Below are 12,841 nucleotides of genomic sequence, written 5' to 3'. Positions count from 1 at the left end.
GTGGAGGAACTGCTAGTTTGTGGGTGTGTTCACTCTTTAAGAATAACATTAATTGTAATTGATAATCAATTTTAGGCATAAAGAGTGTGATAAATGTTGAAATGCAGCCTTCTTTAGAGGAAACTGCTTGCTCTTGGCCTCGTTCTCAGAACAGGGTAATTGTGAAGCATGTTCATGTGAGTTCAAATTGATGTCAAATTTTAGATTTGCATATCACAGGTGTGTAAGATGCAGATATGTCCCCATAAACCAACTTAAGCAGCTTTTTTTTTTTGGTCTTGGTTATTTTTGTAACTCAAGCGTAAGCACAGCTTGCAAAATGAATTTTAAGATTATGAGGTCCCACTTTGTCTGTCTCCTGCAGTGGTCATATGCATAAAAGTGTTATTCTTTCAAGTAAAAAAAAAAAAGAAGAAAAAGCAGATAATTGGTAGATTTACCATTTATTTTCATAAATTAGTGCAGGAAAACCGAACATCCATCTGACACTTATAACAATGCCCAGTGACCAAGGAACAACCATTTCCCTTATAAGCATTACACATAAATAAGTATGTAGCACCCATACACAGACTAAGAGAATGTAGCCAACCACTGGTACTTCTCCAAAATCATGTATGTATAAATATCAAATGAGATAAATACATGTTTTCTTTGGCAAAGTTTAGAATGATGGTGGGACGTTTAACTGCTCTTGGCAAAGGACTCCCAGAGAGCGGTGAGCTGGGATTTGAGGTCCTGGGCGTAGGGGTCCAGCTTCTCTCTCAGGTCTTCAGCGTAGGGCGCCAGACTCTGCTGAAGCACCTTGGCTTTCTGGGCCAGCTGGGTCTGCAGGCTCTCAGCCAGGGGAGCCACACTCTGCTGGAACTCCTGCAGACGCTGCTCCACTTTCTCCTTCAGCTCCTCAGTGTAGGGGCCCAGCTGGGCCTGCAGCTCCTGCACTCTCTGCTCCAGGGTCTGCTTCAGCTCCTCGCTCTTCTGGAGCAGGGTGGCCTTCAGGGCTTCAGTGTCCAGGGACTCTGTGTAGGGGGCCACCTCCTGCCGCAGCTTCTCCACCTGCTGCTCGATGTTGGCCCTCAGCTCCTCTGCGTAGGGCTCCAGCTGGGCCCTCACCGTGCTCACGTCCTGTCCCAGACGCTCCTTCAGCAGCTCGGCCTCATGGGTGATTTTGTTCAGAAGGTCCTGGGCCAGAGGAGTCACCTGACTGCGCAGAGAGACTGCGTATTGGCTGGCCAGATCTGCGCTCTCTGTGATCTTAGCACTGTGTGGGAGAGGTGAGAGTATTAGAGCTGGATAAGCAGACAGGTGAAAGAGCAGTGGTCTTGTGCGCACAGTAGCAAGCTCTCTGTAGCCCATGTGAAGGGAATTGGAAAAGCAAGTATAATTTTTTTTGTTAAACTGGAGGATGGCTAAGGTGCTTAGAGGAGGACGCCAGATGTGGACCCTTACCATTAGGGGCTGACTAGTCAACAGGACAGATTATGAGCAATTCCTCCTTTTCAAGCTCCTTATTCTAGAATACATAGATCACCTTAGCTATAATCACTGATGTAAAAAAACTGAGCATTGTATGGAAATGAATAACACTAGAAAAACTGCCTGTTTGGTCTGTCTAGAATTATCTAGATGCCAACAATTTTTTACAGTGAGTATAACTAAAACAACATGCTTTCTCATGTGCCACAAAATATGCGTTTTGACATTTTTCTTGACCCAATGACCGATGGATTGCCTCATTAACAGGGACGCTTTAAGCTGGGCCGGGCGTTCAGAAGCTGCTTGCTCATCCATAGGCCGCCGCGGCCCTTTTACTGTTCCCTCCCTCATGTCGTTTCTTTTATGACATCATGGCTCAAACCGTCACTTACTCGCCGTTGACCCTATGCACTCTTCTAGCCGGCTTCATTTTCAGTGACATTTCAGAACCACCTCATTCCTGAGGCACTTGTGTCTGTTCTGCACATATGTATATTTATATATATTTAACATTTCTATATAATTTTATCCTCATGTATATTTTTGAAATATATTTTGATATAGTTTTTCAGACAATTATTGCTATATAGTAGTATAACTTACTTGACTTCCTGTCCCAGTTCAGACTCCCTGATCATCTGCAGGGTGTCCTGAGCAGTGAGTGTCGCCTTGGCGACATAATCCCAGAATGCATCCTTCACCAAGTCAAGTTGTGTTACTTGTGGCTGGGCAAGGTCAGCATGACAACCTGTGGTGAAAAACCGTGATGTTACACCAATCAGAACCCATGTAACTACAACACCTCACTTCCTGCATATTGTAACAATCAAATTTTGAGCTCCACTACTTGAACAGATAATCAGTATTCATGATATGCTGTAATCTAGCCATTGAACAATTATCCAAGATTTTTCAATCACAGAAATTGGAGATTACTGCTGTCTAAGAATTAGGTTGCTATTACAGCTGCAACTCTTTTTGGCAACTCTGACATTTCTGTGACAAGAAGTAAGGTCACAACATAGATTATAATAATGATTTCAGTACTTACCAGCTAATGCTGCCAATACGAGCACCACGTAAACCTTCATTTCTGTAGTTCAGTCTCTGTCGAGGGAAAGGCAGTCATTTATATTTTTAACTGTAGCCAGCCAGAGTAAGGGTACAATAGGATACAGATACACATGGTTCAGTTTCCCGGGACAACGTTTTGTCAGTCAGTCATGTTTTGTTACACAAACAACTTGTGGCAAATCCGTATAACTGATATTGAAGGTCAACAATACACTAAAAACATACAGCAATGGAAGGTTATAATCTTGCAACTACTCCTTACAAGTCTCAAAGCTGAAAGTGTAACATGGAAAGCAAGTGCTGGCATAACCACTGCTACTGCTTCAGAACAGTTAAAAGCAATTAGTCAGAAAACATGAACCGTGTTTTTTTCTGCATTGGACCGAAACTCAGAACTCAGAGAAGCTGAAGAAGAAGAAGAAAGCGGTAAAAAAAAGAACAGCGTGTGTCTTACCTGAGCGTCTGTGTCGAGCGTGCGTTTGTCAGGCGGCGTCGGGGCCTTATATATACCGAAGGAGCTCGGGTGGCTGAGGAGGACACAAAGTCCAGGGGAGAGTGCCCCGCTGTCACCAGCTCTGTTGTTGTTCTGCGTGTCAGCGCCGCTCCACATCGCTATCTGCGCTCGGCTCGCTCGGTCTAAGCCCAGCCCCGAAGGCACTCGCGGCCACGCGGCGCTACGTGCCGCCGTAGCGCAGAGAAGTCCGCCCCAGGGCTCCTGATCGCCCCGGGGGTTTCCCGCGCTAATCACGGTTTGCCCCTGAGGCAACAGAGATATAACGCCATATGTTGAAATATATACTGTAATATGTTGGAAAAAGTTCAATGCATGGACTCACTCCTGCTATAGTTGCTAATATATGTGGATATATTGTCATTGTTGGCTAATAATATATTCCATTGGTTATATTCTGATGTATCCCACTGAGATCAAAGTAGAAATAAAAAGTATATTTAGCAGTATATTTCTATTGATATGTGTTGCATATTTCAGGTTACAGTTTCCTGTTTCACAATTAAGTCAGTATTTTGTCTTGATATCATTGATAAATGTAGTTAAATAGTTAATATATTTTTCCATAAGTCTTCCATCGTCAAAAAAATTCCCAATCAAGTGGAACGATATTGGCTATCCAGGCACTGAAAAATATATTGTTGTTGTGTAAAGATGAACAGTCTTTTTGTTTTGGAAGCTCCTGTGGGAAAAAGACATAAACCAGATCGATGATGAGTACAGCCACTTTATCCTCCTGAAGCACTACAGGGTGCTGGATTGTGCTATTTTATTTTGGTGTCTGAATTTAATTTGGATGGTGGTCCTCATAAGACCCCAATATGAGACTCACAATGGAATAGACTGTACAGACTATATGGAATACTGAGCAGCAAGACTCCCACAAGTTGTGAGATTGCACTTACTCTGTGGCAATTTGAAGCCTGGATATATGCATGGCTACACACTCAATGTGGCTCAGATTGTCTTCTCACTGTTTACAGAAGTGGAAGCACAATCTTATCTTCATCTTCATCAGTGTGTACGCATTACGACAGGTTCTCAGCATAACCACCGCTGATACAGTATTACCCTGTAAAGCGTCTTTGTGTCAAATAAGACTGATTTGACTAGACAAAAATATATAGTATATATTGCAATATATCAGAAAGTAGCAATAACATGTGAATTTTCCAATATTTTGTGAAGTGTTGCAGTATCTTGATAATGTATTTTATGGCAATATATCTTAAGAATATATGTAATTTCTGCATTTTTCAGTTGTTGAATAGCTGATTCATGAGGAATGGATCATAGTAAAACACAATGACTTTAATAACATTTATTATGATAAACGGTGCGACAGAGCTGATGGTGAAATAACACCAGAGTGTGGATCTGAAGATGGTAGAGCATTGGCAGGCTTGGGATGACACTCTGCTGCCTGCCGGTAGTCGATCCCCTAACCAGAGAAACATAACCACACTGAGGAGGTAAGGTAAGGTCAGGTAATTTTTATTATCCCCGAGGGGCAATTTGTTGCACAGCCAGCAGTAAATACAAACATCAACAACAAGCAACACACACCAATCAACACACAAACAATTCACACAAAAAACATAGAATTACCTAATATTATTTAAAAGGCCAATAGCAGCAGGGACAAATGAGTTTTTAAATCTATTGGTCCAGCATCTTGGCAGATTTTATCTGCGACCAGATGGAAGAAACGTGAACTCACTGAACAAGGGGTGACTAGGGTCCGCAAGGATTGACTGGGCCTTCTTTGTGGCTCTGATTTTGTGCAGTTGGGAGATGCCATTTAGGTTTGTGCCTGCAATTTTACTGCACATTCTGACAATTCCTTCTAACCTGTTCCTGTTTTTCAAGGTAAGTGACCCAAACCAGCAAATAAAAGAGAAGGTGAGAACAGACTCAATAAAACAAGAATGAAACATTCTCATAAAAGTGGAGTCAACATTAAAACTTCGGAGCTTCCGATAATAGTACATACGCTGATGGGCCTTTGCACAGACAACATCAGTATTTGGCTTAAAGGTTAACTTATCGTCGTTTATTGTTCCCAAATACTTGTACCGTTGAACAACTTCAACAGCCTGGCCTTAAATAGAGGGATGCAGACATTGGGACAAAAAATGAGGAAAGGTCACATTACAGGCTTTGATTGGCAGCACGGAGAAGCAGATGGAGGTCCTGTCCCCCCAAACTTAAATTACCAAACTACTAAACTGGGCATAAGTGGAAAATACATTTACAGGTAGGTATTTGCTTTTCTGTTGTGCAGAATTGTGGCCTGACCAGAATATTATGGGCTGATGGGCATTTTTAAAAATCTGTCTCAGCTACTGAACACTGCCACTGCCCGGGTAATTGAATACACAGCACTCACCTTCTTTACAATGAAAGGGGGAAATAAACATTTAAATCTACTTCTAGAGCAAATGTGTTCAATTACACCTGTGCCACCTGGCCTATCATTGTGCTTAGTATGCCTTATGATGAAAAAGCAATGCTGTATCTGAATATGTCTGCTTCAGGAGGTTCTGAAATAATGAACATGGCTGTCACAGTTTCTTCTGACTTAATGTGCAATAGAGGCACAAAGTTCCAATACATCACCAGTATTGATGGGTGAAGTTGAGATCTGGTTGCTTTTCAAGGAAAGCAGGACATTCTCCCAGTGAAGTCTACAGTATGACGTATATACCTCAGCCAAAGTACAAAGTGCATGTACTGTGTGTTTGTGTGTGTGTGTCTATATGAGTGTTTGTGTGTGTGTGACTATGTGAGTGTTTGTGTGTGTGTGTGTGTGTGTGTGTGTGTGTGCGTGTGTGTGTGTGTGTGTGAAAGGGAGGTTCCATGTCAGTGAAAGGGTGGAAGTCCCTTATGAGGTGAAATACTATAAAATGCAACTCGCTGCTGGCTGGTCTGCCAGCATCCGCCATCAGATCCCTGCAGCTCATCCAGAATGCTGCAGCTCGTCTGGTCTACAACCTCCCCAGACATTCCCATGTCACCCCCATGCTCACTGACCTCCACTGGCTGCTTGTTATGGCTTGCATCAAATTTAAGACTTTGGTGCTTGCATACCAGGCAGCACCAGGATACATCCAGAGGATCATCAGACCCTACACACCAGCCAGACCTCTCCGTTCTGCCACCTCTGGACACTTGGCACCTCCCCCTCTTCGTGTCTGTACTTCCCGTTCACGTCTGCTGTCTGTCCTGGCCCCTCGCTGGTAGAATTACCTTCCCGTGGCGGTCAGAACAGCAGAGAATCTGACTACCTTCAAGTGCAGACTAAAGACTCATCTCTTCAGGCTGCACCTCTCCTCACCCCTCCCTAGCCTCTAGTTTAGCTCAATGTACCTAGTTAGGCTAATGCGATCACGTTAGTTTTGTATTTGGCAGGATTGTTTTGTCTGATTCTGATTAGGCAAATGTGACTTCAGTGCTAGTTTTGTACTTGGTAGGATTGTTTGTCTGTTTGCTGAACAGGTTACCCTACAGGGTTGGAGTCCTGATCTATGTGGTCACTTCTGGCACTCCGAACTTTACTTCACTCTAGTGTGTTTTTCTGCACCTCTGCACCTTGAACTGATGCACTTGTTGTACGTCGCTCTGGATAAGAGCGTCTGCCTGTAATGTAATGTAATGTAATGTTGACTACACAAATCTGAAGGAGTGATTAAAGGTCATCCTCTTGGAACCAGTGGTAAAAAAAACACATAAGTCACAATTTCCTCTTTATAGTTGTATTGTCATAAATTAGTGAAACAAGAGACACAAGTGTCCATCAAACACATTATAGCACAGTTTCCGATCCATATTTAGTGCAAATAGCCTTATAGGCTTCGGGTTGCAAAGATACATTCAAATACATATTGGAAGAATGGAACAAAGTGCAGGGTACATTTCACTTTACAATCAGGGGTCAACCTCATTAGTCATATAGTCATATAGTCCTAAAGAGGAGAGTTCTACGGAATTGGCAAGTTCAGAGAGTTTCTCTGCTCTTGGCAAAGGACTCCCAGAGAGCAGTGAGCTGGGACTTGAGGTCCTGGGCGTAGGGGTCCAGCTTCTCTCTCAGGTCTTCAGCGTAGGGCGCCAGACTCTGCTGAAGCACCTTGGCTCTCTGGGCCAGCTGGGTCTGGAGGCTCTCAGCCAGGGGAGCCACACTCTGCTGGAACTCCTGCAGACGCTGCTCCACTTTCTCCTTCAGCTCCTCAGTGTAGGGGCCCAGCTGGGCCTGCAGCTCCTGCACTCTCTGCTCCAGGGTCTGCTTCAGCTCCTCGCTCTTCTGGAGCAGGGTGGCCTTCAGGGCTTCAGTGTCCAGGGACTCTGTGTAGGGGGCCACCTCCTGCCGCAGCTTCTCCACCTGCTGCTCGATGTTGGCCCTCAGCTCCTCTGCGTAGGGCTCCAGCTGGGCCCTCACCGTGCTCACGTCCTGCCCCAGACGCTCCTTCAGCAGCTCGGCCTCCTGGGTGATTTTGTTCAGAAGGTCCTGGGCCAGAGGAGTCACCTGACTGCGCAGAGAGACTGCGTATTGGCTGGCCAGATCTGCGCTCTCTGTGATCTTAGCACTGCAGTCAGAGGGACAGAGAGGAAGGGGTAAGTACAGTAAAGTCTGAGGAGTGTGGTCAGTTCGCCTTCAATACAAAACAGACATTTTTAGAGTGTGTACAGCTGCCATGATGTCCGCATTGACAGTTCTTTCTAGGGCTTGACTTACTTGACTTCCTGGCCCAGCTCTGACTGTCTGATAGTCTGCAGGGTGTCTTCAGCTGTTTGCGTTGCCTTAGCAACATAGTCCCAGAATGCATCTTTCACCTGCTCCAGCTGCGATTTTGGCTGCTCTGGCCACAGGATGTTGGCATGGCAACCTAGGAGGGAATGGTAATAAAGATATTATGACTATACAGAGGTGCCACATGTATGACAGGTTTTAGTTTACAATAGCTTCCACCAATTATATTACCTCCTGTAACAGTCATTTTGAATAGCAGCTCTTGCTGAAATCCATTTGCCCCCCAAATTATTTTTCTGTTAATTCATGTTATGTAATATCCTTCAGTGTAATACTTATTATTACAAGTTCTTGTTTTTTGTGTTATTCTTCTATTTTAATTCATATTCACATTTTATTTTATTTTGGCCAATACAAACGCTTTTAATTCTGCTATTTTTACGTCCACAGAAATTAGTCTGTTATTGTGTCTTAGGAGTTAGTGCGCTACATGACAAATGCCCATAATTTAAGGATATAAGCTCAGAAAAATGAGACTTGTTGAGAAACATTCACACATATCTATAATCAGTAGCAAACAAACGAATAACAAAATTCACTTACCAGTAAATGCCACAACTGCAAGTACCACAAACACCTTCATGATTGACCTTGATGTCCTAAAATTAAGCAAACAAACAATTGATAAAATGCCCCGTGAAACCTTAACACTTCAGCTTATTCTTTGAAAAATCGGAGACGACAGTGAAAAAAACGCCTTTTTTTCTTACCTGCGTGAACAAGCGTGTGTGTGTATGTTCGTCTGCGTGCGAGTGTGCCAGTCGTATTATGCTTGCGCTGTCTATATAGGGATCGGCAGAACACAAAGTCCAGGTATGACTGCCCTGCTGTCAAATGGACCTCTCCCTGTCACTCCCACTCCACATCACACCCTACACTTTGGCTGCTTGGATCATGATAGCACCCAGATACAGGGCTATCTGAACCCATGACAGCACAAATACCTGGCTTGACCTCAGTCCACTTCCAGCAATGGAGAAACTGAGTTGTAACTGCCCTTTGAAACAGCCGTTGAAGCATTGAATATTACTGCAAATACAGACTGTTTACCAACGTCCAAAATTTGCCATAACCTACTCGCATATTTTCACATAAATGCATCATACGTAGGCTTCTCTGGGCTGAACTGTTTATGTGACAATAATCTTCACCATGAATACATTTGCATTACAATTCCATAATGCATTTTTAAAAAATTGAAGAAGAAGTTTTTTTTTTTGTGGAAAATCAGATTAACGTGATTCATGTGATGTGAAGGTCAACAACACCTGAGTGTACTTGGATTTAATGGGGCCAAGTGCAATGTGAAGGTAGAACAGTTAAAAAGTTACAGTTACGTTCAGTGAGCGAACTGTTCACGAACAGTTACGTTCACTGGGGTGTATTTTGTACTCCCTCCCTCAAGAATGGCAAGTGAATGCAAAATAATTTTGCTTGCTTAGAGAAGTACTTCTTGTTGCATATTAAGTGTTTCTTAGTGAAGTCCCCATACTTCAGGTTGACACAAAACTTAATATCAGGGAACACAAAACATTTATGAGGGAATGCAAAAGTTTTGTGAGGGAACACAAAATAATTCACATTTTGTCATTTCACTACAATCCCCCTATGCTTCTCCATATGCATGTGCTTTTAGAAATCCAATGTACTATTTTGACAATGCTGATAATGGTAGACAAGGCACAGAATGTTGGGAACTGACATGAAGTTGCATACTGTATATTCATATGAAACTATAATGGGAACTATTATTGCAAAACTTAAACAGGGTATGGATAGAAAATGGACAGAGAAACAGTTCATGTGTTCAAATGTCTTAGCATGTTGTACGTAAAGGAATATTTTTTTTCATCAAGGCTGTGACTGATGGTTCATCTAAGGTAATGGAGTTTGGTGAGTGCGCGCTGGTGAGAATGAAAGTATTTGTAAAAGCCCTTGTGAAACTAATTGTTGACTACACGCAGATTGATCATTTGCTCACACTTTCCGGGTAATTTTGCAGAGCCATCAGTTATTGATAAGATTTATGGGATTTTATATTGAATGGGGTTGAAGTCCCTGTCCAGTGTGCCATTCACTCTTTCATAGATGCTAAATATTTTCTAAATCAAATTTTCTTTGTGACAGATGTGCTTGATGGTTAAGACTGAACTTATCGAAACAATTTTGCGTTTGAAGTTTGTAATTTCTAACCCTAACCCTAAATGAATGAACTAGTTCTTATTTCCCTCCTTGTCCTGTCATTAATAATGGTAAACTGTTGCACTTTTAGAAAGCAGGTTTTCACCTTAAAACTTTAGATGTTGTCAGTATAATAGACCTCTGTTTATTAAGTTTGTTTACTCTCACAGATGACTATGATACACACTTTTTTGGACTCAGACAGATGGATATTATAATTTCTAGGTTCACTTGAGAGCTAATAGTTACTTCTGCTACATCAACATTTTTTATTAAACCAAGAAAACAACAGTAAATTTCTGTTACATCTTTTTTTATTTATGACAATAAAAAACGAAACAGAAAATCAATAATGGTTCAGGCACATTATTACATATTTCCAGGGTTCTGCTTACAAGAAAACATAAATACATATTTTGGTTGGCTGACAAGAAAAAACTGCAGCTGTCTTACATGACAATCAGAGATCTTTCTCATATGCGACAAAGGTGAGCTTGTAGCTGTAGAAACAATCATATAGCATATTTTGGTGGCTTGGATCAGCTGAGATGCCAGAGGGATTGGCCAGTTGGGTTGGTTGACATTCCGTCCGCTCTAATCACTTTTGGTGAGGGACTCCCACAGATCGGTGAGCTGGGATTTGATGTCCCCGGTGTAGGGGTCGAGCTTCTCCCTCAGGGCTTCCACGTAGGGCGCCACGGTCTGCTGCACTGCCTTGGCTCTCTGGGCCACCTCCGTGTGGAGGCTCTCGGCCAGGGGAGCCAACTCCTGCAGACGCTGCTCCACTTTCTCCTTCAGCTCCTCTGCGTAGGGCTCCAGCTGGGCCCTCACTTCACTTATGTCCTGCTGCAGGCGCCCTGACAGCCGTTCCACTTGCTCCGAAACCTTTTTATACGACTCCTGGCCAATGACGGTCACCTGATCTTGCACCACGGCAGCGTATTGGCGGGCCACTTCCACACTCTCTGTGATCTTGTCGCTGTAGGAGACAGACAGAGTGGCGTTCAGATCATAAGAGTTGGTCAGTGAAAGGTAGCTAAGTCTTCTGAGGTCACCACACTCTGGAAATGTGTTACTTACTTCACTTGCTGTCCAAACGCAGACTCTCTGATGCTTTGCAGAGTATCTTGGGCTGTTTGTCTTGCCTTGGCAACGTAGTCCCGGAATGCATCATTCACCAGCTCCAGCTGTGACTTGGGTTCGTCTGACCTTAGAACATTGGCTTGGCAGCCTGTCCACAAAACAATTTTGCTTTATGTTCTAATACATCAAGCATTGTATTTGTAGTTAATTTCACTTCAACTTTTGCGAAAAAAAAGTGTTTTTGATTTCTTGTGACATTCTGACACTTACACTGAATATAGTGTTCATTTCAAAATGGTAAGTTAAGGTATTCTCAGTTATGTTACATATCATAAGCAAAAGAATGAAATTTACTCACCAGTAAAAGCCAAAAGAGCAAGCACCACAAACAACTTCATGGCTATATCTGTGATCCTGAAGAACACCGCAAGATTAATGAGTATCTTGTGATAAGCTATCTTATTTGAATCAATATAGTTACTTAAATTAAAACACTTGACAAATAAGAGCAGTTTTCATCTTACCTGTGTGTGAGCCTTCTTCAGCGAGACTGATCTGGCCCTGTGGTGCCAGACCTCTATATAGAGACCCGTGGGCAGCAATGTGGAGCACAAAGTCCAAAAATTACCGCCTTGATGTTACCTTTCATGGATTTAATCCAGCAGACATCCTTGGACCTTTGCAGTGCATGGATTTATGCAGTGCCTCACATACACTTCTGCAGACGTGCCAGCAAGAAATGCCAATCAGCGCTGTTACTCAGTTTAATTCAATCTGCCACTGTCATCATTACTGTGGAATACTAAATTAATCAAACAGTTAAGTCCTGTTTCAAAGCCACTGGGTGTTATTATGGATGATTTGCTTTACTGCTTTCGGGTTTATTATGATTATTATTATTATTATTTTAGTGAAACTATATGAAATTGTGTTGCAAACTCAAGTAGGTTAGTGGTTAATGAAGGGATAGTGGTTTACTCAAAACCATGACAAGGACTCTAAGGTTTATCTAAGGTAATGGATTTTGCCCTATATCTGAGTAAAAAGCATTTGTGAAATCTATTGGGAAATCCAAACGAATCCATCTCCTGGGCCAACAGCTCTGCTAACTCTGCGGAAATATCACTCGCTAAGATAAGATACAGCAGTTTATATTAAACTATGTGGGGTACACGTCTACTTATTTATTCTTACACAGACTTCAGACCTCAGCTTAACTGATTTGATGCGTGGCTATATTGTTACCTGTGTGACGTGGCTAATTTAGGTTTAATGTAGGCTAATCGCTTTACAACAAACAGCTACTGCCAACATCCACACCTTAATACTGTAGAGAAACAGAGGCAATTCTTGCAAAATTGAATTACTTTTAATGACTCCTGCATGCTTTGTTGAAATGCATTTAAAAGTGCAGCATGTAAGTTGTTGATATTTGGTAAAATTTCCTTCACGATAAGTTCTAAGAAAAAACATGTAGGCTAGCTCGCCCGTTGCCGAGAAAACAAAACAAGAATGGCAGCGACAAAAAAAAAAAAAAAAAAGACAGCACCTAAAAAGAATTGAACCATGCGAGAGACAAGACTGGATTGAGCATCAGTTAGATTTTTCAACAACAGCTCAGAGGATTGAAGGGCTTCAAAAGTGACACTGAGCTTGCAGTATTTCTGATGGGCAGGTAATTATCTTGCTAGTTCTATTTCTGTTGGAAT

At 42.4% G+C, this 12,841-nt stretch overlaps 3 protein-coding genes across 3 annotated transcripts; all 3 read right to left on the bottom strand.

Moving 5' to 3' along the window:
- Window positions 1-424: 424 nt before the first annotated feature.
- On the bottom strand, window positions 425-3,140 carry LOC118230092 (apolipoprotein A-IV-like). The gene is made up of 4 exons (XM_035422844.1): window positions 3,005-3,140; window positions 2,528-2,583; window positions 2,080-2,224; window positions 425-1,261 (listed from the first exon to the last, which is right to left on the bottom strand). The coding sequence occupies exons 2-4, from the start codon at window positions 2,565-2,567 to the stop codon at window positions 685-687; spliced, it is 762 nt and encodes a 253-aa protein (XP_035278735.1). The 5' UTR covers window positions 2,568-2,583; window positions 3,005-3,140; the 3' UTR covers window positions 425-684.
- Window positions 3,141-6,800: 3,660 nt separating this feature from the next.
- LOC118230059 (apolipoprotein A-IV-like) lies at window positions 6,801-8,595 on the bottom strand. Its single transcript, XM_035422786.1, has 4 exons — window positions 8,579-8,595; window positions 8,412-8,467; window positions 7,794-7,944; window positions 6,801-7,644 (listed from the first exon to the last, which is right to left on the bottom strand). Exons 2-4 carry the CDS (start codon window positions 8,449-8,451, stop codon window positions 7,059-7,061), a joined length of 777 nt encoding a protein of 258 aa, XP_035278677.1. The 5' UTR covers window positions 8,452-8,467; window positions 8,579-8,595; the 3' UTR covers window positions 6,801-7,058.
- Window positions 8,596-10,351: 1,756 nt separating this feature from the next.
- LOC118230117 (apolipoprotein A-I-like) lies at window positions 10,352-11,755 on the bottom strand. Its single transcript, XM_035422912.1, has 4 exons — window positions 11,657-11,755; window positions 11,491-11,546; window positions 11,130-11,280; window positions 10,352-11,028 (listed from the first exon to the last, which is right to left on the bottom strand). The coding sequence occupies exons 2-4, from the start codon at window positions 11,528-11,530 to the stop codon at window positions 10,644-10,646; spliced, it is 576 nt and encodes a 191-aa protein (XP_035278803.1). The 5' UTR covers window positions 11,531-11,546; window positions 11,657-11,755; the 3' UTR covers window positions 10,352-10,643.
- Between the last annotated feature and the right edge of the window lie 1,086 nt (window positions 11,756-12,841).

The sequence above is a fragment of the Anguilla anguilla genome, chromosome 1, assembly GCF_013347855.1.
Source record: "Anguilla anguilla isolate fAngAng1 chromosome 1, fAngAng1.pri, whole genome shotgun sequence".
NCBI classification, from domain to species: Eukaryota; Metazoa; Chordata; class Actinopteri; order Anguilliformes; family Anguillidae; genus Anguilla; species Anguilla anguilla.
This window is presented reverse-complemented; position numbering and strand designations above follow the sequence as displayed.